The sequence below is a fragment of the Ctenopharyngodon idella genome, chromosome 7 (assembly GCF_019924925.1).
Source record: "Ctenopharyngodon idella isolate HZGC_01 chromosome 7, HZGC01, whole genome shotgun sequence".
Classification (NCBI taxonomy): domain Eukaryota; kingdom Metazoa; phylum Chordata; class Actinopteri; order Cypriniformes; family Xenocyprididae; genus Ctenopharyngodon; species Ctenopharyngodon idella.
This window is the reverse complement of record NC_067226.1, coordinates 6,240,411-6,268,388: the sequence shown is the minus strand read 5'-3', so window position 1 is coordinate 6,268,388 and position 27,978 is coordinate 6,240,411. Positions and strand designations below refer to the sequence as shown.

At 36.8% G+C, this 27,978-nt stretch overlaps 1 protein-coding gene and 1 long non-coding RNA gene across 11 annotated transcripts in view; one reads left to right on the top strand and one right to left on the bottom strand.

Moving 5' to 3' along the window:
- The first annotated feature begins 17 nt into the window (after positions 1–17).
- Positions 18–27,916, top strand: frmd5b (FERM domain containing 5b). Its single transcript, XM_051898473.1, has 15 exons — positions 18–297; positions 512–4,054; positions 15,098–15,202; positions 15,696–15,738; positions 15,881–15,959; positions 16,109–16,206; positions 16,363–16,486; positions 16,639–16,726; positions 16,867–16,955; positions 17,062–17,125; positions 17,282–17,373; positions 19,677–19,751; positions 19,898–19,966; positions 20,059–20,165; positions 24,617–27,916. The coding sequence occupies exons 2-15, from the start codon at positions 3,953–3,955 to the stop codon at positions 25,195–25,197; spliced, it is 1,716 nt and encodes a 571-aa protein (XP_051754433.1). The 5' UTR covers positions 18–297; positions 512–3,952; the 3' UTR covers positions 25,198–27,916.
- Positions 16,318–27,978, bottom strand: part of LOC127515145 (uncharacterized) — a 46,923-nt gene continuing 35,262 nt past the window's right edge. For all 10 annotated transcript variants that reach the window (XR_007930769.1, XR_007930771.1, XR_007930764.1 and 7 more), the window contains one exon: positions 16,318–20,178. This is a non-coding gene — a long non-coding RNA (uncharacterized LOC127515145). The remainder of the gene's footprint in view (positions 20,179–27,978) is intronic.

The following is a 27,978-nucleotide window of genomic DNA, read 5'->3' as shown; positions in this document are numbered from 1 at the left end:
AACCCGGAAGTTTACCGTCCTTCTGCCACGTCAGTGGAGCGTCGCTTCAAGCTGTCAAGAGGCAGAGTGCGTTCAGCAAACCAGCTAGAACTCAATGGAGGAGGCTTTCTGTGCATTGTAAAGAATAATTAAGTTTTCTTCCAATTAAACATCATGAGACTTCCTTGTCTTTTACTTTTGGCTGTGTACATAGCCTTTATAAATGCCACCGAATTAACTTTTGAATTGCCCGACAACGAGAAACAATGCTTTTACGAAGACCTAGAGCAAGGAGTCAAGTTTGATATAGACTTTCAGGTAATTGACTCTTTTTTGTTTTGCAGTGTTGGTTTTTATTTCTTTTGCTAGTCTAAGTTTGTTGATTATTTTCCACAAACACTTATTACCGTGATTTTGCGGCTTCAGAAAATGTTAAACATTATTCAACACTGTTAACCTTTGTTAAACAACTGAAGATACGATGTATTCCATATTCCCAGATTCCAGTATTAATACTTTCCTTTTCATCCAGGTTATTGCTGGAGGAAACTATGATGTTGACTGTTTTGTGACAGATCCATTGAATAACATACTGTATCAGGAACGAAAAAAGCAATATGACAGCTTTTCCCATACAACAACCATGAAGGGAGTGTACGAGGTCTGCTTCAGCAACGAGTTCTCCACCTTCTCTCACAAAACTGTTTACCTGGACTTCCGATCTGGAGAGGACGACAGATTATTGCCTGACATGAACAGAGCGACAGCTCTCACACAGGTGAAACACGAGCACTATGCACTCACATACAGCATGCACTCTGCATATATGCATTTGATATGAACCTCTGAATAAATCATGCAGATGGAGTCAGGCCTGCTTGTCTATCCATGAGATCCTGAAAGTGGTTTCAGACTCTCAGACCTGGTATCGTCTTCGAGAGGCTCAGGACCGACTCAGGGCTGAAGATCTGAATGAGCGTGTGCACATTTGGTCTATTGGGGAGACCGTCATCCTGTTTGTGGTCTGTATTGGCCAGGTGCTTATGCTTAAGAGTTTCTTCAATGAGAAGAAAGCCAGTGTTGCCACCAGCACATAGACCTAGATCTCTAGTTTGCTGTCTTCTCTCCTTTAAGATGATAAACTGATTCATTAGTCTGGTCCCCTTAAAACAAGCAGTCTTGACTGCTGCCTACAACCAGTAAAAAATTACCTCTGTCAAACAAAATGCCTTAATTACAGAGTAATGTAGTAAAAGTTGCACACAGCTCATTATCTTGTGTTGTATATTCAAATTGGCCTCCATGTGCATTGCTCACTGTTGCAGTAATGAAAATTGACCTGCTGAACCTTTTATTATGCCACAACTGACCAGAGTTGATTGTTTTGTTAAAAATGTATTTTGTCCACTTGAAGCGTGCCTTTGTCAACTTCAAATGCATATGTCTTGACATACTTTATATAGAAATCAAAGAATAGTTTTGGTAGTTTTTGTATAGTAATTATGACAATATGATAATGAATGATTATGTTGCTGTGTTGAACCTCTATTTTTCTATTTAGCAAAGCCCTTGTTTGTTTATCCCACATTCAAAACAGAAAAATCCATGCAGGTCATTTATTTATATGCATAGATATATCTGAAATGCTTATTAAAATTAATACTTTTTAACCCTTAAAGGGGTCATGAATTGAGAAATTAAATATTTCTTCGCTTTTTTTGTAACAGGTCACTGTACTATAAAAATATCCTGTAAGTTTCAGAACTCAAAACTTCCTTGTTAGTCCAAAACAATTTTTATTGCAACCAAGCTTTTGATTTAGTCAGATTATGCCGTAATAGTGCTATGAGAGACTGTCTCTGCAGAATCAGATCAACGCCTACTTAATGTCGTCGCATCTTTGGCCCCGCCCACTGCCACATTAGTGAGATGAGAAGTAGAGAAGAGAGATACAGGATCACTGGACTAAAAATAATGTTACTTTCCGAAGGATCCTAATGCTAGGAAAGTTATTTATTTTCAACTATGTGAATGTCTTTTATTTGTTTGTTCAGTACAATTCACTGTGGATTCTTTGGTAAATCAGTCGCAATTTCGGTGCAGGCTTTGCAAACAGACTTTTACTGTAAGATATGGATCTAACGCTAATGCCACAACATGCAAGTAACGGTGTTAATTCTAATGCTTGATCTTTGATCACTGATTTCTGATATGCAATGATGCATGTACAGTCAGACGTTCTTTGTCTCAAAATCGTTTATTAACTTTTTTTTTGTCAGAAAATCAAGCCAATGACTAACCTGCCAACTTCACATTGTTCCTCTTAGTAGCACGAGAAAAAATAAGTTATTTAAATTGTGATTAAACTATACCTCCCTTTATAATTGCTGGTGCACACAACGTGAGCTTATCAGTAACTGAGTTCAACTCTCGCCAAAACTCCCGTTATAATCGATGATGCTGTCTACACTGCACAATAAATCTCTTATTTACATCGTGTTTGCACTGTTAGTTATGATGAAAGCCTTCATGAGTGCAGAAATCGAGTTGCAAAGACAAGATCACTGCATTCATGTGTTCAACAGACATGTCTCTCGCCGCAACCTTGCATGTTACAGGAGAGTGAGGAGACTATCTAAATATGATGCTATAATCAACACTTTCCATGATAAATTAATGTCGACAGCTGTAATAGTAAAAATGTAGAAAAAGATTTTGAGAGAGTTCCACATGTATTACTTATTTCATATGCAAAGATGTTAGCCAATCATAGCTCTGGGTGTTTACACTGAAGTCTCACAGCAGACACGCCCCTTCTAACAGAGCGTTCAAATCAGAGGGCTAAAATCGGGGTAGAAAAATGGCCTTTTGTTTCTAAATTATGACAATTTTTGATGTAAAAATCATACTTACATTATAAGTGCAACTCAGAAAACATTATAAAAAATAATAAAATGCAGTTCATGACCACTTTAATTATAAATCCTGTCAAGTGCCACTGCATGCACACAATTTGTGAGTTAATTTTGGGATATGAAACAAGGGCTTACATCATGTCTTACATATTTTTGACTATAACTGAAACACCAACTTAACGTGCAATTCAATAGCTATTTTATAGACATGTTTCTTATTCCTCAAATATTTGTACTCTTTTATTATTATTTTTTTCATACCTCACTCCATGTAGTTAAAATTATGATTTGTGAATTCATTGATTATTATGTAATTAGTACCTTAAATTGAGTTGTTTATATTTCTTCCTTATGTAAATTGAAAAATTAAAAGCTTTAAAAGTTTGGGATTGATTTTATGAGTCATCTTAATATCATATAATCACATATTAAATCGATAGTTAAGAAGATGCCAACTTGATACCAAAAATGAGTCTCTCACCACCAGGGGATACGTTTATATTTTTATTTATTTATTTGTTATGGGAAAAACAATGACTTTGTTTAAAAAAGAAAAAAAAAAGGGCCTACTTATTGATGTGAATTTTATCAGGGAATGGGCTATTTATTTGGCACAAGAAATACCCTCTTAACTGTGTGGATATAATAGTAGATGTAAACAATACATTTTGTTAGACAGAAACTCAAGTTATTATAGTGTTCTTTCTTAGATTTTTAATAAGTGTTAATGATACTCCATCATCTACACAGTTATGAACATCGACTCTCACTGCCTTTCAGTTTATGAATACATTTCGCCTCAGCCCTCCCTTGAAATAATGCATGAATATGGATGGGCTGTTGTGCCTGAGTCTGTTCAGTGCATTGGACTACCTCCAACGTTGGCATAAAACCACCAACGGCAGAGGAGACCACACCGTCCAGTCCGAAGCATAATGATGGGAAGGAATGACTCAAAAGGGCTTCTGATCACCGAGAAGGGTCTGTCTAGCATGTCTGCAGTGAATGACATGTTGCGCTCGTCCTAAACGCTCGTGCGTCTTTACTGACTGGCCAATATGTTGAGCCGACTGATGAGTGGCAGCGATCGGACTCTTGACAGGGAATTCAACTGTACAGTGCGACTGTTGGACGACTCGGAATACACTTGCACGGTTCAGGTCAGTATTAACATGTTTTCATCATCACAAGCGGGTGATCCCCATCACCGACACACGTGTCTTAATGCTCGTGCTGCTGATGCTGCGCATTCAAGCGGGAAAATCCGCGAGCATCTGTACGAATCTGGACACTGCACAAGGGCTGCAATGCGTAATGGCTAATTAACGTAATAGGAAATTTCCTTGATGAATGAATCAGCGCTAGTTTCGGTGACCCGTCTGTTTCCTTTAGAGAGCAGCGGGTCACCTGTCACGTAGTGCCTGCCGCCAGCCCGAGAGACCTGAGTCACATTCAGTGGGAAGAGGCACTAGTGGAAAGGTTTCATATATTAAATCGCCTCTCGGGGGGAACTATCCACGATAACAGCTGCTGAAAGATTGTTGTCGCCTGCGTGCAACACTGTAATGGTGATTCAGTAGCTTCTTGTTTGGCCAAACATACTACAAGCCACACTGTCGTGCAATTCAGCTATGTTTCTAGACAAATTCCCAGACTGTTTCAATATACTGTCTTCTTGATGCATTTAGAGAGATGATTTGTTTCCAATACTTGTCTAAGGCAGCCTGAATGGAGATTAATTGATTTAATTGATTAGAATGGGCCATTAATGCCTTTTTATTGAGTTGTATATGCATTGCTTCATCATTGTATTAAGTGAATAATTAAAAACAAAGTTTGGGATTGTTATAATGAGTCATCTTTATCATATTATCATAACAAAACCATTGGCTGGGAAGAGATGCTAAGTTGCCAAGAAGAGCAGTGATTTTGAATTTTTTTTTTGTACATACAGAGGAGCTTGAAAAGCTAGAGCAATGAAAATGTCTCAGGTGCAATGAAAGTGTTAGGCATGTTTTTATTAATGAGTTTCCTCCTGGGCTGAACTATTCGCAGATGTTCAGGATCAACAACAGTTGCTGAAAGATTGCAGTAGCTATATGTGATACTTTGGTGTTACAGCTGCTCTGGCTATAAAAGTGAAGACCTATAAATCGTCAGTGGCAGATATTTTGAAGTTCTGTTTGACAAAGAGGTCAACACAATTGACATTGTATTTTGGGCTAAATGCTTAAAAAAGTAAGTTACTTATGGTCATGTGTCTGAAATGGGGTTAGGGTTAGAGTTAGGGTGGGACAGTTTACCATGCCTGAACTCCACATGAGGAAGGATTTTGTTTGATTAAATTCAGAGCTCAGCTGAGGCAGAATTCTTAAACACTGGAACAAAATATATCCTAAGTTTATGGATTTGAAATAGTATAAGTGTTATGTTTATAAGTTATATACACACAGGATTTGACAATGTACACAAAATTTGACAACCACAGAACCAGTCATAAGTCGCACGGGTATATTTGTAGCAATAGCCAACAATACATTGTATGGGTCAAAATTTAAAATTTTTCTTTTATGCCAAAAATCATTAGGATATTAAAGGGTTAGTTCACCCAAAAATGAAAATTCTGTCATCATTTACATACCCTCAGGTTGTTCCAAACCTGTATAAATTTTTTGTTATGTTGAACACAAAGGAAGATATTGTAAAGAATGTGGGAAACTGAACAGTTCTGGGGCACCATTGACTTCCATAGTAATTTTTTTTATGGAAGTCAATGGTGCCCCAAAGTGGCCTGGTTACAAACTTTCTTCAAAATATCTTCCTTTGTGTTCAACAGAACAAAGACATTTTTACAGGTTTGGAACAACATGAGGGAGAGTAAATGATGACAGAATTTTCATTTTTGGGTGAACTAACCCTTTTAATTACTCCCCCTCATGTCGTTCCACACCCATAAGACCTTCTTTCATCTTCAGAACACAAATTAAGATATTTTTGATAAAATCTGATTTCTGAGTGAGGCCTGCATTGCCAATTCCCAGAAAGGTACTAAAAACATATTTAAAACAGTTCATGTGACTGCAGTGGTTCAACCTTAATATTATAAAGGGACGAGAATACTTTTTGAGCACCAAAAAAAAACAAAATAACAACTTTTTTCAACAATATCTAATGATGGGCGATTTCAAAACACACTGCTTCACTGCTTCATTTACGAATCTTTTGTTTCAAATCAGTGGTTTGGATCGCCAAAATCATGTTATTTTAGTAAACGAGGCTTCGTTATGCCACAAGTGTTTCAAAATTTCAATGGTTCACGCGACTTTGGCAGTTTGATATGCGCTCCGAACCACCTGATTCGAAACAAAAGATTTGTAAAGCTTCGAAACTTCATTTAAAGGCGATTTTCTCAATATTTTGATTTTTTTGCACCCTCAGATTCCAGATTTAATATATAGTTGTATCTCAGCCAAATATTGTCCTATTCTAACAAACCATACATCAATGGAAAGCTTATTTATTCAGCTTTCGGATGATGTATAAATCTCAAATTGACCCTTATGACTGGTTTTGTGCTCCAGGGTCACATATAAAACATTAACTCTTGGAATAGTGCATTTGGTAGTGGTTGTCATTCATGGTACTAGTTGTGTGAGGTCATGTTTGTCGTATGTCTGGGAATATCAGCCTCAGATTGTGACATTCCATTGTCCTTGGAATTCTGTGTGATGCTGTGGTCTCCATGGCAACAGGCCGATTCTATCATCGGTTCCCAGCTGCTCCTGCTCACGTCAGACAGGATATGAGCACACGTGTGCAAACGCACATACCCGTCTGTTACACAGGATTCACTCAAACATGGCAGGTGTACATTGCAAACAGAGACCGTTCTCTCCTGTCCTTTCCTCCCCTGTCACACTTGGGATCGTCCTCTGTAATTGATTGATCAGGACAGTGGAGTTTGGTTTGTGATGAAATGCTTATTAGTGAAATATGGCCTCTCTCTTTTGAGAGACTGCTGACTGGGTTTGGCTCCTGGCAGTCACATATCAAGAGACCAGATATCTGAGACACTCACACATATACCTTCGTTACAGAGCTCACCTTTGTGTAGGTCAGCGGTTGCCTCTCAGCTATATTTGACTGCTTATTGTTTGGCCACACATACTACACGCCTGTCAAATGCCAACTCTTCAGATGATTAAATTATAATATGTTATATAATTTGTTCACTGCACCATTCTTGACTTATCATATCTGGGCTACATTGTTCTAATTAGCATTTCAGAATCATAATTAACTTGATATGAAAGTATCAGTTGTTGAGGGCATGTCCTCAGGAAGGCACATCTTACTCAGATTGCAGTGCTTAATTGCTTCTTTTTCTTCACAGTAACATGAGGCATTGTGATTTGCAGTTGTTTTCACGGGGGTGGCATCTCTTTTTCTCTATAACACAAATTATCAATAATTTTTTATGAAGTCCTTTGTGGAATGAAAACAATGGTATTGTATTTTTCTGTTCCCTTTCTTCCAGATGGTGTTGTATTTCATGGGAAAAAGGGTGAAAAACTGTGGATGCAAAGATTGTGGTGTATAAAATCTGTGTTTTTTGAGTGATTTGATGAAGGGTTATTGATTACAGGGCTTGTGTCATTCTTTATCTCTTGATATCAGCAGACCCTCATTTTCATTCAACACAGAACCAGACAGTTATCAATGACGTGCACAACTTCTCTCAGAACCAGGATATTTATTTTCCACAATACATATATTATATTACACATATTTAGGAGTGTGCTTATATCAGATTATCAGATGTTAAGCACTTATGTGGAGCATTTGGCTGGTTCAGTACATGCAAGTACAGTATGACACATGGGTGGCAAAACATCTGGAGATATTATACACAGCAACAGCAGCAAGATGATAAATAAGGCAAGTAATTAGTTTGTTTTTTGTAAGTGTGCTCATGATTGGAAAGGAGGCAGAGTTCATGTCAGAAACTACAAGTAATGTCTGACACTAGTCATCTCAGTATGTTCTCAGATCTCCATTCACTCAAGATTAAATATTCGAATCAGCTCCATATCAGCATCACAAACAAACAATATTAATAAATTATGCCTTTCAGGTCATGAGAAGGGAAACCTAGTGAGGGGTAAAGGTGTGATTTGTGTAACTGTACGTGTGTGTGTTTGTGCATGAGAGAGAAAAAGAAAGAAAGAGAGAGGGATTGAGGGATATAATGGTTCATATGGTTCTCTTGGTAAAAAGGAGGCCCGTTGCATAAACTGCTAAAACTAGTCATCACATTTTTTTTTTTTTTTTTCTCTAAGACTGTTCATAACTTTTTCAGTTACAAAATGTAGTTTGGTCTAATTTGATACCAGAAAGTAAGACTGATTGCCCCTTGACTAACTGCTAGTTTGTCATACTAGTACTTAACTTAATGGCTATGTTAAGCAACTGGCTGAGGTTATTGCTTGTTTGCTACTAAACAGTGCATATACTTTTGAGGAAGAAAATGACCATCCATATTTATTTCAGCCTCTTTATTATGATACAAAAAGAAAATACAGGAAATATGTACACAAAATGTAAAAGAAAAATACGATCAAAATTGTTTCTTTAAGCAAAAATCAGTATTTAGTGTCACCTCCCGGGGCCTCATTCATAAAATGTTGCGTAGAAACCGTCCTAAATTTGATCTTACGATCATTTCTCTGATGTGCGTACGTGTGATTCATAGAATGAACGTACACACAGAAAACGGGCGTACGCCTCTCTTTCAGATGTGAAATCTATAAATTGCAAATGATCTTGAACTTGCACGCAGCTGAATGGTTTCAGTTCTCTGCGTTTTAAACGACACCTAATTAATGTAATTTACACATAAAAGATCAACAGTCATCGTCCAAATCCTTGGCGAGCTGCAAGAATAGCTTAGATTTCCAAAAACCTGCAGTAATCTGACCAGGAAAAGTGTGCACGTCTGCTCAGACCCTGACATGGCTTAAAGCACTTTTCCACATCAAGGCCGTTTTTATAAATATGAGCGTTGGCGTGGATTTAAGCGTACGCACACTCTAAGATCAAATCTGTGCGTATGCACGCTTTATAAATGAAGCCCCTTGCATTTTCTCAAAAATAAAACTTTCTCATCAGATTTTGAAAGTTTTCTTGGCCTTCCAGTCCTTTTCCGTTCCATTAAGGTTTAAGAGAGCCAGGTTCCTGCTATTGTGTAAGGGTAAGTGTAAGGGGAGGTCACTAAATGCTTGCCACTTTAGCCAATAAAAGCTGTTTTTTTTCTGATTTTTTCCCCCTGTTTTTTTAATACTGTGTACTACAAATTTACTGTATTTTGTGGTTATTTTCTAATAAAGAGACTGAGAGATAATTATATATGGTCATTATATTATTGCTAAAACAACTTCTAATGGTGGTGTAAGACTTTTGCACAGTACTGTATCTATCTATCTATCTATCTATCTATCTACACAGACACACACACACACACACACACACACACACACACATATATATTATTATGGCTTGGGAATGTTATTGGAAATGTATTTTTTTCTCCTTAATAGTCCATGAGTTGTTGTGCTGAAGAGTAATAAGGAAGGCTTTTATAAACTCAACTAACTGTGTAATTTGTAACATGACCGTAGGGTATGGCTAGTTCCTCTGCCTCATCGGAACAAACTCCACAGTCAGTCATTCTAAATATTCTAAATCAAGAATTCATTCTGTTCATGATAAAATACATTAAAAAAAAAATGCATTTATTTCATAGTGGCATTGATATGATGTGCAGAATGAAAAAGATCTTTATTTGTATTTTGGTTTCTCTAAAAGTATCCGATGCAAATTCCTGTAGCTCAAATAGTAGAGAATGATGGTAGCAACACCAGGGTCATGGGTTCAATTCCCAGGGAATCCATGATCTGATAAAATGTAAAATTATTTAATACCTTAAATCTGCTAAATACATAAACATAAATTCAATTCATTAAATTAAATCTGCTAAATTAATAAATGTAAATTCACCTACTCATTGAAATCACTTACTATATATGTTGTCTTATATGACTTGTATGGTTACAATATAAAGATGTACCAGCAGCATGCCAGTCACCTCTTTGACTGTCAGACAATGTCAAGGTACTATTTGTGTGCCAACTTTCATTTTCCAAGTCCTCTTCTCACACTCCCTGCAGCAGTGACAGTACGTCTTTCCGACTTTGTTCCTGACTTGAGCTAATGTTGCCAGACAAACAACAAGCCAAGAATTAGATAATCTGGATCTCTTGTCTCCCACAATTTAGGCCTGATGGATTAGGCCTTATAGGCCTATAGCTTTTATAAATGTACCCTAGAAAAACACATTACTGGTGTGCATCTTGAGACAAAACAATGGCAGTGACATATTTTAAGATATGTCAGTGCAAGTTACTTTCAGTTAAAACAGCTCAAACATGCACTTTAGTCTAGGACTAGCTTAAGCCTTGTCTGTGAAACCGGGGGTTAGTGTGCTTGCCAGTATGTTGAAATGTGAAAGGATAACTTTATAGCTGTCACAGTCACGTTCAGTTTGTTTTGGTTTTCATGGACTTTGTTTGTTTTCATTCATCACGTGTTTCTTTGTTCTAGTTTCCCGCCACTCATCTGTTACCATGGACACTAACACACTCATCACAGCTGTTCGTCTTTTAGGTAATCATCTCTGTGTATTTAAGTTCCTGCCTGTGTTCTCTTCGGTGTCTGGTCACATTTACATTCACTGTGTGTTACTCTGCTTGTTTGGATTATTTGTATTAAACTTTACTCATCTGCACACCAGTGTAACAATAGCTCACTCACTGCTATTTATTTATTTATTTGTTGTTATAAAAGACATAGCTGTTATATATTCTGTGTATAATAGTGGTTTGCTCAAGTTCTCAGCTCAATATTGAACTGTTGCTATTATTTTGCTCCTGTTCATATACTGCCTGTAAGATGATCCTCTTTGTACTTGGTTACTTCAAAGCAATGAAATGTTTGTATGAATTAATTTTATATATATAAATATAAGGGCACTAATTTCTTGTTCATGTTAGGCCAATATGGCAGTCGAATTGGACTGAAATTGGTTTCCAGGTTTCCTGTAAAATAAAACATTTTTTATTTAAGCTACTGATATAACTGGATTCATCTCATATGGCTGTGCATATTTTGAAATATATTTTCATTACACTTTATTTCAGTCATCATTTACTTGCCTAAGTAAATGATGACTGATTTACTTACCCTCATAGCATTCCAAACCCATTTGGCTTGCTTTCTTCTGGAAAAAAGAGAACATAAAAAAAAGTTTAGCATAATGTTGATGTTGCTCTTTTACATAAAATAAAAGCAAACAGTATATACAGGTTATTAAAACTCCAAAAATTAAGGATTTAAAAAAATAATATTTGCTCATTGCATAAAAACGCACAGCAAGGAATAAGACTTGTAGCAGCATTGACATTTTAAAACTCAATAGACTTTTCTGTAAGGTTACTATACTATATCCTGGCCATATGCTGTTGGGTGTAGATCATTTTGTCACTCAGATCACTCAGATTTCAATACATGCTCCAGTGCAGCTGTCTAAATCATGATGTGGAAGGTTTGGGGTTTTGCATATAAAGAATTTAAAGTGTAAAGCAAGAGAGAGGGAACGTTTTCATTAAGAAGTTCTCCCTACATTACTATTTTTAGTTGTCAAGTAGTAGCAAGCAAGCAATAACAAGAGACTGCTTTTCACCAAGAGAACCATATGAACCATTTATATCCCTCACTCTCCCCCCCCCGCCCACACACACACACATACACACACACACACACACACACACACACACACACACACACACACACACACACTTACACAAATCACACCTTTACCCCTCACTAGGTTTCCCTTCTCATGACTTGAAAGGCATAATTTATTAATATTGTTTGTGATGCTGATATGGAGCTGATTCGAATATTTAATCTCGAGTGAATGGAGATCTGAGAACAGACTGAGATGACTAGTGTCAGACAATACTTGTAGTTTCTGACATGAATTCTGCCTCCCTTCCAATCACGAGAAAACAAAATACTATACTTGGTTGATTTACCATCTTGCTGCTGTTGCTGTGTATAACATCTCCATGTTTTTCCACCCATGTGTCATACTGTACTTGCACGTGCTGAACCCGGCAAATACTAGCAAGTACATTAGTGCTTATAATGTCTTATAAGCCAGTCTGCTACAGTAGTTCACATCTGTCTGTTTAGTCCTGAAAGCTGCTGTTCTGACCCTGATCCCTCGCCTTCCTGAACTGCTTTTTGCAGGTAATGATTATTTTAAAATCTGACTTTCCTCTATCACACAGCTCTAAAGCTTTCTAAGATGCCTTCAAAGTGCCTTGTGATTGTTAATATTTGATTGAGCTCTGATGTCTCCAGAGAGATTCTGAAATATTAAGCTCTCTCTGGAGGAAGAGACATAATGCTTGAACTTAAACAGAAGACAGACCAAATGCTTACACCCTCTCTTCTTAATTGTCCTCTGACTGCCACTGAAATTATTGCCACAACCAGGGCTTGATCTAAAAACTTTTAACCACTGTAATAAAATACCTCTTTCAGCAATGGTGTTTAGAGATGCATTCACATAACAGCAAGATTGCCTTAATTAACACAACAATCCCAATACAGTGGCGGTCGTTTTGACTATATCAGTGTTTAAACCCCTTTAAAGTGTCTATATCAGTGGTACCCTTTAAAAAGGTACCCTAAAAACAGCTCCTATAATTTTTCTTGTCTCGATTCATGAATTTTGTAAATTATATAGTGAAATTTGATTAAAAAAAAAAAGAGTTGAGTAGTTTACATCACTGGGTATTACTGGCCATTTAACATTTCTGTCGTGAAATAGTAGTTGTCAAATATTAAATGTTTAGCTACTTTATATCTAACCTCATACTCTTTCCTCAGCTTCTTTGATTTGGAAAAAAAATGGTGTCGTGTTGAAGTCTGACACACTATTCCCTAATGTTTCCCCTTAGGTTACTGTTGGTTAGGATTTGACAGTTCATAGCAAACATAGGGGACACTATTTGACACAACACTGGATTTGGTGACTCTGCTGTATATCTAAAGCTGTTCACATCAGACCAAAATGTTTTTCAGGTTTGAAACATAGGAGATTAGATATCACCAGTGTGAATTTGGGTAACATTAAAGCCATCGATTTCGGTGACCTGTCTTGTCGGATTTGGTGACCCTGCTGTATACCTGCAGCTGTTCACATCAAGAAAAACTGCTATCTATAAAATACAGGAAGTTAGACACAACCAGAGAAAATTTGGGTAACGTTAAAGCCATTATATGTAAAACAGAGGAGGCAACTAATTTCGGTAACCTTTAATGCTGTGTTGGCGGATTTGGTGACCCTGCTGCATATCTGCAGCTGTTCACATCAGGCAAAAAGATTTCTAGGGTATTAATTACAATAGGTTAGTCACCACCAGAGTGAATTTGGGTTACATTAAAGCCATTATGTATTAAATAAGAGTATATATATAATATATACATTATATATAAACATTACATAATTAAGAAAAAGTACATATTTAATCTTGCACTACAGTGTTGGGGAAACTTACTTTTGAAAGTAATGTGTTACAGTATTGTGTTGCTCCCTAAAAAAGTAACTTACTGTGATACTTGGTTACTTTTTATAGAAATTTAAAGGGTTAGTTCACCCAAAAATGAAAATTCTGTCATTAATTACTCACCCTCATGTCGTTCCACACCTGTAAGACCTTCGTTCATCTTCAGAACACAAATTAAGATCTTTTTGATGAAATTATGTTTTTTTAAACAAAGTTCGGGAGGAGCAGGTGCAGATAATTAACCTAATTAACAAGTGGAAAGCTTTCAGCTAATCAACCAACAACAAGAGGTGTATATATACTGCAGACTCACCTCTGTTCATTGACAGTTCTTGAGCATCCCTCCACCACCCCATCTACTCACTTATAGTTCTATCTATTATTACCACATCGGGGGGGAGTACTCTGGGTTCGGCCCAAAATTCAGAGCTCGGAGCCTTCCCCCCGGACAGCACGCTAAATACGCATAACTCTATTTAATTATATGTATGTGAACTCTTGAAGTCTGAGAGGTTTCTGTGCTTCTGTAGAGATCCAACACAACTAGGAATGACATCATTAAAGTACTCCATGTGACTCCAGTGGTTTAACCTCATTTTTTTATGAAGCGACGCGAGTGCTTTGTTTGTGCAAAAAAAACATAATTTACCACTTTACTTACACAAAAATACAAATACAGAAATATTGATCTGCAACGTGCGTTCACGTGAATCACAACGCATGTGTTTTGCGTTCACGCGAAAGCTGGCATTGTTGCGTGAACACGCTTTGGATAATATTATTTTGTAAATAAAGTGGTAAATTATGTGTTTTTTTTTTCTTTTTTTGCACAAACAAAGCACTCATGTCGCTTCATAAAATTGAGTTTAAGCCACTGGACTCCGCACTTTTGTGATGTAACGCCGCTTTGACTGTCAGGAAGAAGTCTGCTGCGGAGCTCGCTTTAGTGCGGGCTCAGCAAAAGTGTGCATCGAGGGCGCATATATAGACCGCAAAGGGGGCGCTCGCGAACACCCTTTTGAAACCTATAATGACAAATGGGACACCCTACGGTCTCATGGACTCAACGGACACATGTACGCAGCAGCCATTGTAAGTCCACAAGACCGTAAATGCATATGAAGTGTGTCGTTTGGGACAGGGCCTCTGTAGGTTGTTATAAACAAAAAAAACCCCAAAAAAACAATGGTTCCATTTTTGGCAAATGTCTTACTCCCGATTTCTCTCAACATGGGGACAGGAGAGCTGTCAGTCAATAAAAGGGAAAACAAAATAACTTGCGTTACTTATTTAAAAAAATGAACAGATATTTTTATGTAAATTTAAAAGTAATGTGCTACTTTCCTCGTTATTTGAAAAAAGTAATCTGATTACGTTACTTGTAATGCGTTACCCCCAACACTGGTCAGCAAAGGAAGCTGAGTGATATCCAATATACTGTAGAACTGATATGATCCAATATGATCCCAAGGACTGTGTCACATTGATTCCTTTGTCTCTCTGTTCCAGAGGGATGCAAAAGGTCAATGGCTGTTTGAGCAGGTCTGCCATCATCTAAACTTGCTGGAGAAAGACTACTTTGGCATCAGATTTGTGGACCCAGACAAGCAACGAGTGAGTTCCTGTAGTATAAATATGAGTTGTTAGTAGTTTACTAAGCTTGTGGAAAGTGGTTATTTTTATATTTTGATTGAGATTAGAGATGATAGTTAGGGCATATCTTAGTTAGGGTGGACACCATATTTAATTACATAAATCAAAACAAGGCTGTGAGTAGACTTTCAGACAGCACAACCAACTGTTTGTTCTCAGTCAGATCAATTTAAATATGGTGTTTACTCTAAGGTTCATGCTAATACATATTCTAGTTCTGACTTGTTTATAACCATGCCTGATGAATGTATCAATGGTAATGTTTGTGCATGAGCTTGAAGCAGGACACCCAATGATCAAATGCTTATTCAGATGAAGAGCTGCAAGGGGTGATGCAATCGATATGTAATGTTGTGAACAGTCATCAGCTGACAATACTGGTCATAACAATGAGTTAAACTGAAATTTCTATTTGCATTCTAGATATCATTTCTTTTTTATTTTGTTGTTTCAGCATTGGCTGGAGTTCAGCAAGCCAATTACCAAACAAATGAGATGTAAGTCATATTGTATGTGGAAAATCCTTCTTACACTGTGTGCATGTTGTGAAAAGAATAATCTTTGCATTCAAATATCCTAAAAGGTAGAAAATGTATATTGTCTGGTTGATTACATCCACGTGGATATTTTGTGTCCTAGCTCAGCCACCCTACACTATGTGTTTGCGTGTTAAATTCTATCCTCCGGACCCTGCAGCTCTTAAAGAAGAGATCACTAGGTACTGCTCATTACCATTATTGTTCAAATTTGACATAGTTAAGCAATCTATGGGGAATTCTATTAGACAAGTTACAGAGTCTTACAATTCTCTGATATATGTATGATTAACACACTGACAGTTCAATATGTGCTCTGCGTTGTTTTCAGATACCTTGTCTTCCTACAGATTAAAAGAGATTTGTATCATGGCCGACTCCTGTGCAAAAGTTCAGATGCCGCTACATTGGCCGCATTTATTCTGCAGGGTAATGGCAAACCACAGTCACAGGAGCCATTTTTTTTTTTTACAATATTTGTTGAATTATGGCATCTCAAGAGCTTTGTTATTTGAATGACATTACAGTAAGACAAGACTCTCAAAATGACACTGGTTTAGTTTTATTCTTTCTCAAATTTTTTAGCTGAGATTGGAGATTATGACCCGGGGAAGCATCCGGAAGGTTACAGCTCTAAGTTTCAGTTTTTTCCAAAGCATTCCGAGCGCCTGGAGCGCCGCATTGCTGAGATCCACAAATCCGAGCTGATGTAAGCTTACATTCAATTAGCTTGTCATATGCAGTATGTCACTCTTTTTAAAGGTGCGCTGGGTTTTTTTTATGGAGATATTAAATATATTTTATGAAATTTATGTCCCAGAACAAACACAGAATATTAATTAGTCTGTTCATTTCCTACAGAGGCCAGAGTCCTGAGACATCTGAAATGAATTTCTTAAGGAAAGCTCAGTCTCTAGAAACATATGGAGTAGATCCACACCCCTGCAAAGTCAGTATCAAAATCTATCAGCTGCTCATATACAGGAAATAATTTCAACACAAGTTTATGAACTGAAAGTCTGTTAATCATCATTTTTACATTCACAAAAAAAGTGAAACCTTACAGTAATTGTTTGTTTTGTATGACAGGATGTGTCTGGGAATGCAGCATTTCTTGCATTTACCCCCTTTGGCTTTGTGGTGCTGCAGGGGAACAGGAGGATTCATTTCCTCAAATGGTGAGAGGCGAAATTAATCTCGCATATCATTTTCATTTGCTTAGCAGTCAAGATCAAATGACTGTGTATATGAATAACTTTGACAGTATTTTGTCATATTGTACAGGAATGAGGTGACCAAACTAAAGTTCGAAGGAAAGACATTTCATATATATGCAACTCATCAAGAGGTAGGTGACTACAAGGCAGCCCCAGGTTATGCAGAAGAACAAATGGTCAAAAGTAAGATGAATGCAGATTGATGCATGAACTTTATCAGGAAACCAACCTGTTCTGTTTAACTACTAAATAATTTCACTTACTGACCTCCTGTGACTTTTACTAAGGATCAGAAGATCATCTTGACTTACTTTGCTCCAACACCTGAGGCCTGCAAGCATTTATGGAAATGTGGGGTGGAAAACCAAGCTTTCTACCAGTGAGTTGCATAACCTTTTTGACCTATCAGGCTGAAATTAAGCTCAAGCATGGAAAGAGCATAAAAAGAGAAAGAGCAAGTAAGCAAGCATAAAACATCTTGCCTATAGTTTAATTTAGTTTAAACCAGTGGTTCTCAACTGAGGGTGCCGGGGCCCATTGTGGGGCCTTAGCAAACTTCTAAGGGGGCTACAGGATGACTTAAAATTAATTATATAAAAAAAACTTAAAGGGAGTACTTCACCAGGGCATAATGGGGCTTTCTATAAAACTTGGCTGCCTCTGCAGTAGAAAGGCGGGGAAAAAATGAAATCGGTGCTACCTGACTACAGAAAACAAAGAAAAAAGGCTGTTTATTTGTCTTCTCTTTTCCCATATAGGTACACTGTAAACCCGAATAAGTTGGCAAAACTCAAAAAATTTGAGGCAAATTAGTTGCCATAAAAAAAATGTTCAAGTTGAGAAATTAAAAGTTTAAGTAAGCAGAACTAGCAAATTTTTATTTTGTACTCATACATTTTAATTGTTCTTAACTTTGAAAGTTTGAGTACACTAATTCATACATTTAACTTCAAATTTTCATGTAACCTCAATGTGGACATTTTTATAAGTGTAAACATACTGTAGCTATAACAAGCTAATTCAGAAAATGTTAACTTGCTAATTTGCTAACATGTTAACAATAGCATGGAATAGCACTTGCTGAATGAGTGCAGCAACATAAAGCATTTAACGTCCAACTGTCCAAAAACCCACATTAACAGAAACTCTTCCAAATTAGCATAACAAAAACAAAATTAATCACTACTAAATCTCCCACTTAACATTAATCTTGCACAAAAAACATTATATAACATTTAATTTTATAATTTACTCGCCTTTTTGAGGAGATGGTCCTCATTGCAGAACATGAGATCCACTTTACATATCCCTAAACCTACCCATCTCCATCCCCTGGATCTAGATCCAACTCCTCCCACTTTACAGATCCCTTAACCTACCCGTCTCCGCCCACTGGATCTCGTGTGTTCTGCAGTGAGGGGCTACTGCTTTCGAGTGCCACGGGCAAAGTATGCTGGAAAATAGAAATCAGTTCAGTTCAGTTTCAGTTAAACTTAAGTTCGTCTAATTAATTAATTAAAAGATATATACGTTCATAAAACTCAAAGCAATGAAACAGTTCAGTTTACTTAAAATATATCAGTTCTGTGAACTTGAAAGAAAAAGAAAGTGCTAAATGCTCATAAAATTAATTTGACTGAACTGAGCTCATTTGTTTAATTTAAGTGTGTCCTACTCAAACCAATTAATTATTTTGAGTGTTAGGGTTTGAGTTTGCCCAGTGCATTATGGGTGTTGAAGTTTTCCTATAGGAAAACTTTTAGTCAAAACTTTGTCATAATGGTGTCAACTTGTATTGTTCCCGGGTGCAACAATTCAAAGAGTAAACATATTTTTGGTTTCCAATGAATGTGTTGTCCCCTTTGCGGCCACTATACGCCCTCAATGCGCACTTCAGCTGAGCCCGCAAGTTTGCGAGCTACGCAGAGGACTTTACCCGGCAGTCAAAGTGGCATTACGTCACAAAAGTGCGGACTCAGAGGAAGACCGTGAGGGTTTAGAGTGCCATTTGGGATCCAGCCTAACACTCGTGAACTTCCCTAAGCACTTCCCCTTGGGGGAATCCCCACCACCATTTTGAAGTGCGTTTAACTTCAAGTGGGCATGGGAAGTTTATTTGGACAGACCCTCGACCCCTCGATTTTGACAGACGGGAGCAAGCCTAATCAATATGTACATTTCAGGCAGATCCACAATGCAACACAATTGTGAGGTTACAGTAGGTCATGCTTAATTTACCCACCCCACAGAACTCTAGTGTATGATATTAGTTATTTTGACCTTTAACCGCATAATATTTGTAGTTACCTTAAGCTGACTGTTTTTTTTTTTTTTTTTTTTAAACACAGTTATAGTTTATTGTATTGTTATCATTTTCATTTGTGTAATTTTTAATATTTTGTTTCAATAGCCCAAGCATGTAGGCCTATAGAATGGTACATAAAACAAATTCATAGGAAAACTGTAAATAATAAATCAGCTCCAAGAGATCAAGGGCTTAACTGTCATAATTAGAGCATAAATATGAGAGGAAATATCTTAGACAGTATGGGGGACCTCCGATATTATGTTGGACAATGGGGGGCCTTCGAGTCAAAAAGGTTGAAAACCACTGGTTTAGACAAAGTTATTTTCTTAATTTTTTTTTTAATCTATCTCTCTCCTTCTCTCCATTTCTTACAGGTTTGAGAAATCAAGTCAAGTTCGCACTGTGTCCAGTAGTAATCTTTTCTTCAAAGGAAGCCGCTTTAGATATAGGTGAGCAGTATCTGCTCTGGTGGTTATTAAGTGAATCCCATGAGTTTGTGAGCCCTGCTTAATTAGGCTTGTGTTGTGAATATATGCTTATTAATGGATTCGCTGTAAGCGACACTAATATTTTGGTTGCATAATTTGCCTTAAAGTGGTAAAGTAGCCAAGGAAGTGATGGAACAGAGTGCCAAAATCAGACGAGAGCCTCCAGAGATCCACAGGTGAGTCTTCTCAACACTGACTTGTTTTCTTAACAGTTTTACTGTACTTGACAGTATGTCAATTGATATGTTGCATCTTTTTGTGGGTTCAGGGCTGGGATGGTCCCCAGTAGGAGTTGTCCCTCCATCACTCATGGCCCACGACAGAGTAGTGTTCCCCGAACACGAAGGAGAGCAGTCCATATTTCCATCATGGAGGGTATGCAATTTCCCTACAAGTATAGACAAACACACACACACACACACACACACATTTGTTTCACTATATTAGTCAGAACATCTCAGAAACTTTCACTGATTTTTGCAAAACACTAGATTTAAATACAAACAGATTTAGCTGAATTATAAGCCTTTTTAACTAGTGAGGTTTGGCTCACAAGTCTGTGTTCAGCAGGCTTCATTATATTAGTGAGGACATTTCTGAATAGTGAGGACATGTTGGACCTCTTAAGTATAATCAAACTTGTACACACACACACACACACACACACACACACACACACACACACACACACAAGCATATAATTCTAAATTCAGTGCAACTCAAGGCAACATCTGTTGGTCCATATGCACTGAAGTGCTGCCATCTGGTGGTAAAAGGTTGTATCTCCTCTATAATAAAAAGCACCCTGGAGATTTGTATGGTTTGGTTTATTCTTGCACTAGGATTCATGATTATGTCCTTACTGGACCATAACTTGCTGCACGTTTTTAATGCCTTGCCCTTTTTGCCAATTTTTAGTGTCAGCCACTAAAAAACAAAAAACAAACAAACAACAACAAAAACAAAACTACAATTCACAATCCAGTTGTAAAATTACAATTCAGGGTGCAGTGTTTTTCAAAATATATAATTCAAATTAAAACACATATACAGTTAGGTGAAAACCCACATAGAGCACACTATCATTCAAACGTGTGGGGTACGATTTCCTAAAGTTTTTGAAAGAAGTCTCTTATGCTTACCAAAGCTGCATTTATTTGAAAATACAATATTATTACAATTTTAAAAAATAGTCTTCAGTGTCACATGATCCTTCAGAAATCATTCTAATATGCTGATTTGATGCTCAAGAAACATTTCTTACTATTATCAATGCTGAAAACAGTTGTGCTGCTTCACATTTTTGTGTAAACTGTATTTTTTTTTTTCAGGTTTCTTTTGATGAATAGATAGTTTAAAGGGAATAGCATTTATATAAAATAGACATTTTTTTTGTAACAATGTAAATGTACTGTCACTTTTGATCTATTTAATGTGTCCTTTCATAATAAAAGTATTAATTTCGTACTGACCCAAAACTTTTGAACGGTAGTGTACATAGCTGCGAAGATAACAAAAGTGTGCTCTAAGCAAAGTGTGCTCTAGATAGGAATATGAATATGAACCACACTCCTTCTCTCTCTTTTGCTCTATATGTAACATGAGAGCTGTTCTCATTGTGCACAATGTGACCAGACGTTCACCTGTTCCAGTCACTTTACTGCACTGCCAAATGCCATCATGGTTGTGTTTGTCTGTGTGTGAGGGTACTGTACAAGTGTGCATTATATTTTGAGTTTAAGGTAGTTTTGTTCTAGTACCTACTCTGTACATAAACAATAAAAGTCTAGTACTTTAGTGAAATAGACACAGTGTGCTTGGAAAAACACATACCACATATCAAAATAATTTACTATACTAAAGCAGTAAGTAAATGCAAACAGGAAGTATAAATTAAGGCTTCACATGCCCTGCAAATGGGTTTCATGACAATTTGTATCATACACAAGAAAATACAGAGACAATGAGGACTGACAGATTTTACCTTGTCCAACTAGGTATGATCAGTGTTATTATTACACTGTCTATAAATAGAGAGCCTGTCCATGTATGTCATGTGGTTTGTGTCAGAATGAGTGTGTGTTGTGTATGTGCTCTTTTGTTACAGCCCATAATGGGTTTGAGGGGGCTGGAGCATGCAGGGCAGCTGGGCTTTTGGGCACAGAGGGACTTATGGAGCTTTAGGGCTTTAGGGTGTTCTCGCTTTCTCACACTTACTTTTTCGAACACACACATACTAGTGTTATGTCGTTTTTGTTCAGGAGCATAGAGGGAGGAAAGGGGTCTAGTGGAGATACTCTAACACAGGGGTGAAAACATCAGACACGTTAGCGGCTACATTCTGAAACCATGGTGAAGTGTCTCATACGGATTAAAACAAAGGTGAACGTTCACCTGCGGATGATCAACCACTGTTACCGGGATGTGAAGGTACGGGTGTTGACGATGGGACCTAGACTATTAGGGAAAGTTCTAGGGGCTCTGCCTCTGTTCCCGTCCTTGCCCAGCTCCTCCACTTCCTCTGGAGCTTCATCCAGACTTGGTGTTCAACATACCAGCACTACAGGTAAAGCTCTTGCTGGTCATTCGGAACAGCTAGGCGTTCAGCTTATTTCAGTGTGACTGCATTTGAATTTGCTAATATATAGCAGATTGGAGTGCGACCATTGTTAGCATGGATTGTGTTCAGCCTTTATGGATTGTGGGTGGAGCTATATTTTCCTGTGCTGTTGTGCGGTTAATAAGATCTACAATATACACTAATTATATTTACATAATTTAGTGCATATTTATCAATACATTTGTACCAGTTGAATTAGTGTTATTATGTCTTTGTGAATAATAATTGAATGTCGCTTAAAAGTTAACTAGAAAGAAATTACTTAAAAAAGGATTTTTTAATTAGGATTATTTCCTAATAACATTTTCTTTTGTTTTTCTGTTAAAAATAGTTAGAAGTTAAAAATAGAAGAAGTACAATTGTAATTTGCTAGTTAATAAATATTAATATACAGTGTGTTATGTTTAACCTGCACTGTAAAACCCGATAAGTTCAGAATACTCAAAACTTTTGTTGACAACCATTACGTCAAAACATTTAAGTAAACCAACTCAATTTTTTAAGTTAACTAACTCAAAGATTATGTTAGTAGAACTTAAAATTGTATTTTGTACTACACAAAATTGTTAATTATAATTTAATTGAAATATTAAACAAACAAAATCTTTATGGTTAAGTGTTAGTTAGCAACAGCACACTAACATGCGCTAATGGATCTATCACTATGCCTATCACTATACACTTGCATGAATTGTTAATCAACATGCAGTATATATAGCCTTGAAGTTTTGCAGCCCATTCTCAACCGCAGGCACTACTCTTCACCACGATGGTAACCTTACAAAACTTCAACATAACAGAAACACCTTTAAATACCAAAATAACAGAGCATTAAACAATAACATATCTATATTAACTTGTGCAAAAACACACAAAATAACACTTAATTTCAACATTTATTCCCTTACACAGTCTGACGCAAAGCATGCTGGGAACTAGAAATCTGCTGCAGCTCATTCAGTTTAAGTTCTGCTTACTAATATCAGATTTTAAGTTCACATAAGTTTTTTTCTATTAAGTACAATGAACTTTCAGTACTATTTGAGTGAAACAAACTCATTTCATTTAAGTTGTTTAAATGGTTCGGTTTTGTTAGAATTTGTAAGCTGTTATTTTTCAGCTATTCTGTTAGGACATTTGGCTCAGACTGGTATTAAAAACTTTTATTGTGTCAAACTAGGAATATCCATTATATGAAGTCAGCTTGGATTTTAAAGGGTTAGTTCACCCAAAAATTCTGTCATTAATTACTCTCATGTTGTTCCACACCTGTAAGACCTTCGTTCATCTTCGGAACACAAATTAAGATATTTTTGATGAAATTTGAGAGCTCTCTGACTCCTCCATAGACAGCAATTTAATTACCACTTTTAAGGCCCAGAAAGGTACTAAAGACATTGTTAAAATAGTCCATGTGACTACAGTGGTTCAACCTTGATTTTATAAAGCGACGAGAATACTTTTTGTGCACAAAAACAAAAATAACGACTTTATTCAACAATTTTTTCTCTTTCCTGTTATTCTCCTACGCTGTTTACATTGCAGAAACAGTCCAGCGCTTTCAGGTTCTGCGTCAGAGCGCCGGATCCTTATTGGCCGGCTCCTGCGTCAGCATCACACGCATGCGTCGTGCTGCTCACGTGTACAATGTTGGCCAATACTGAGCCACCGTCCTGACGCAGAACCTGAAAGCGCTGCACTGTTTCTACGATGCAAATAGATTTCTTTGTGTAACATTATAAATGTATTTTGATCAATTAAATGCATCCTTGCTGAATAAAAGTATTAATTAAAAACAAATCTTACTAACCCCAAACTTTTGAAAAGTAGTGTATACAAAAAGTACAAATTTCTATAGGTGATGTTTCAAACAGATCTATTTGTCTGTTTTTAAGACTTAAAACTTCTGTTCTTAAAACTTTCAACTTTTTAAACTACTTTAAATGCTTTTTCAAGCCATCATTCTTTACTAGTCGTCCTTTCCTTGCTATAAAATGACACTTATTGCAATTTGATTTATACTTCCTTAAATTCATAATTTATCAATTTATAATTTAATTTCTGCATCCTGTTTGCTACCTCAATTCAAATTCAAATTTGAATTTAGAAGGCATTCTAAATTCAATTCTGACTGGCGCACAACCCTGAAAACATATAGACATCAATGCATCAAACACAATCACTGAACATCTTCACTCTGTTTCAGGTTTGGAGTCCCTGCGTGACAGTGGCCATTCCACACCAGTACGATCGGTCTCCAATGGCAACTCATTCCTACGCTCCCATGGAAATGGAGCCGAGGGAGGAAGCGGAACAGCTGAATTTTCTGAGGACTCTTACAGTCCCTCTGACAGCGTGCTTCCCACACCAGTGTCCAACGACCCCTCATACCAGGCTCAGGTTCGCCACACGAACGGCCCCCGCAGCATGCAAGAGGAAGGAGGAACAGAACTCTGCACTCAAAACCAGGCAAGGCCACAGGCCGTTAAACCCAAAGGGAAACGTTCACTCCTGGAGAAGACACGGCCAACGCAACACGGCCCAGAGGAAGGGGTGAATGAGTTCATCTGTAGTTTGGCCCGTCTTTTCTTAGTGACCCTGGCTCTGCTCTTTGCCCTCCTTCTCCTTCTTATTGTGCTAACAGAATCTGAGCTGGACTTGGCCTTTCTTAGGGACATCCGGAGGACACCTGAATTCCAGCAGTTCCACTATGAATACTTTTGCCCCCTTAGGCGCTGGCTGGCCTGCAAGTTGCGCTGGGTGGGTGGGAATCTCATTAATAAATGACTGAAACTTGAGTGCATAAGCACCCCTCACTGTCTCCTGAGAGTGTAGTCTGTAGTAGTCTGAGAGTGGGATGTTCTAAGCATTAATATCATGGTACCATGAAATTACTATTATCTACATAGCCAAAGCCGTGGACTTCCTACAATGCCAAGATGAAAAAACTGTATGTTTCAGCTCTAGTTATTGTAAAATTGTTCTCTGCAGCAGTTGAGTAAAAAAAAAAAAAAGTATGTATAGCTCTTTAAATGCTGCTGTAACCCACTCGTCTTTTACCTATCATTTAAATATAATATATACACACTCAACCAGACTGTGACGAGTAAGACCTCATACTGCAATCAAAGACAAAGATGCCTTTATTGGTCAGACAATAGACAAGACAGGCATTAAAGGTATAGTTGAAAATCCCTCACCCTTATGTTGTTCTAAACCCATAAGACTTTGGTTAATCTTTGAAACACAAGATATTTGTAGTGAAACCTGAGAGTTTTCTGTTCCTTCATTGAAAGTCCAGGCAGTTTGTCATAAAACAAATCCATATTGAATCAAGTGGTTTAATACAAGTCTTGTGAAGACATATGATCATTTTATATGATGAACAGATTCAATTTAGGCTTTCATTTACTAAACAATGAGTGGCACATAAACAAAGCACATCACATATGTGACCCTGGACCACAAAACCAGTCATAAGGGTCAATTTTTTAAAATTGAGATTTATACATCATCTGAAAGCTGAATAAATAAGCTTAAGGATAGGACAATATTTGAGCGAGATAACACCTAAAATCTGGAATCTGAGCGTGCAAAAAAATCTAAATATTGAGAAAATTGCCTTTAAAGTTGTCCAAATGAAGTCCTTAGCAATACATATCCACTCACAAATATACATTTTTTATATTTTTACAGTAGGAAATTTACAAAATATATTCATGGAACATGATCTTTACTTAATATCCTAATGATTTTTGGCATAAAAGAAAAATCGATCATTTTGACACATACAGTGTATTGTTGGCTATTGCTAGAAATATACCCGTGCGACTTATGACTGGTTTTTGTGGTCCAGGGTATAGTATATGGTAAACATACAGAAGCTCAAATGTGCATGTATGATGTGTGAGAATCAATGAGATCAAGATGCACATAAAAAACTTCCATTTTTACCATATGTGACATATCTTTATATGTGAATAAAAGCCTAAGTTAAATCTGTTCATCATATAAAGTGATCATATCTCTTCAAAAGACTTGGATTAAACTGCCCAATTCGTATGGATTCATATCACAATGCCTTTATATTACCTGGACTTTCAATGGAGGGACAGAAACCTCTCAGGTTCTCAATATTTTCATTTGTTTTTTGAAGATTAATCAAAGTCATATGACATGAGGATGAGTAAAGGATGAGAGGATTTTCATTTTTGGGTGAACTATCTCTTCAATGTTGAAAGCTTGAGAGTGAGTTTGGAGGTTTTTTGGATGAGGTATTTTGTAAGTGTAATATGTTGGTACAGGGTGTAAATTTGATCCATACCATACTATAAACATGATTGCGGGTCAATGGTATGGATCAAATCCATTGACAGAGTTTTCTCTTTTAATAGTGCTCCAGTGGTGTCTTGAGGAGAATTTATAACACTTTACAATAAGGTTTAATTTGTTAACATTAGATATCATGAACTCATTAACTATTTATTCATATTTATTATGAATTAACAATGAATAATAGTACACTTAAGTTAACTTTACATTAAGAAATACTTTAAAATGGTTGCTCATTGTTAGTTCATGATACCTAATGCATTAATAAATTCAACCTTATGATAAAGTGTTACATAGGATACATTTGTGTAAAGACTTTAACACCAAGGCATGGGTCATCTGGAAATTTCCACTGACCTTTAACCAATCAACCCAGAGCGAGAAAATGCCTATAATTCTTATTTCTATCCCGTACAAATGAGCACTGATATTTAGTGGAAGATGGTGGCCTTGAGATTGAAACGTTATGATGAGGGTGAAGAAAGTGCACTGGATGGACAAAGTAATGTGAAATGTTTGAAAGACTAAACTATTTCTGAAGAAATCCTGAATTATCTATAATTTGTTCAATTATTTTTTTAAGCATGCATCAATAATTTGGAGACCTCATTCTTCCACTTACACGGCCTTAATTTTCATAATTAAAATGTGACGATGTCTTCTGTAGGTGATGATGAATTTGTTTGATTATGAAATGATTTTATCCGAAGGCATAGTCTCAGAATGGCTGAAGTGGTCAATGCATTTTCAGTTTAAACCAAATGATAATATTTCATATGACAGTTTCTATTACATTTCTGTTGCCTTCATGTGACTATAGTAAAAGGTTGTATAGCCGTAAGACTAGAGTAATTTATTTTAAATGACAAACTGATGGTAGACACAAAGGTCATCTGTGGAAGTAATCACATATAACTATATGCACATTTTTAAATATCTTTGGTAAAAAAAAAAAAAAAAAAATGCTTATGTCAAGAAAATAAAAATAAAGCCTAACTGGAACTCAATGGTACTCTCAAAATGTCAGGCCTGCAGCAAATGCACACGTCCTGAAAAGATCAGAATCACATTTGAAAACCCTAAAATACAAGAAAGGAACATAGTGTGGTGTAATTCTTTTATGTACTGTTGTGTATCGCTGTGTGTAGCTTCATAAAATAGCCTAGTACAAATAGAAACAGTATGCAACAATACCACTGATGGCACAGATGAAAACACCTGCATCGAAACCCTGAT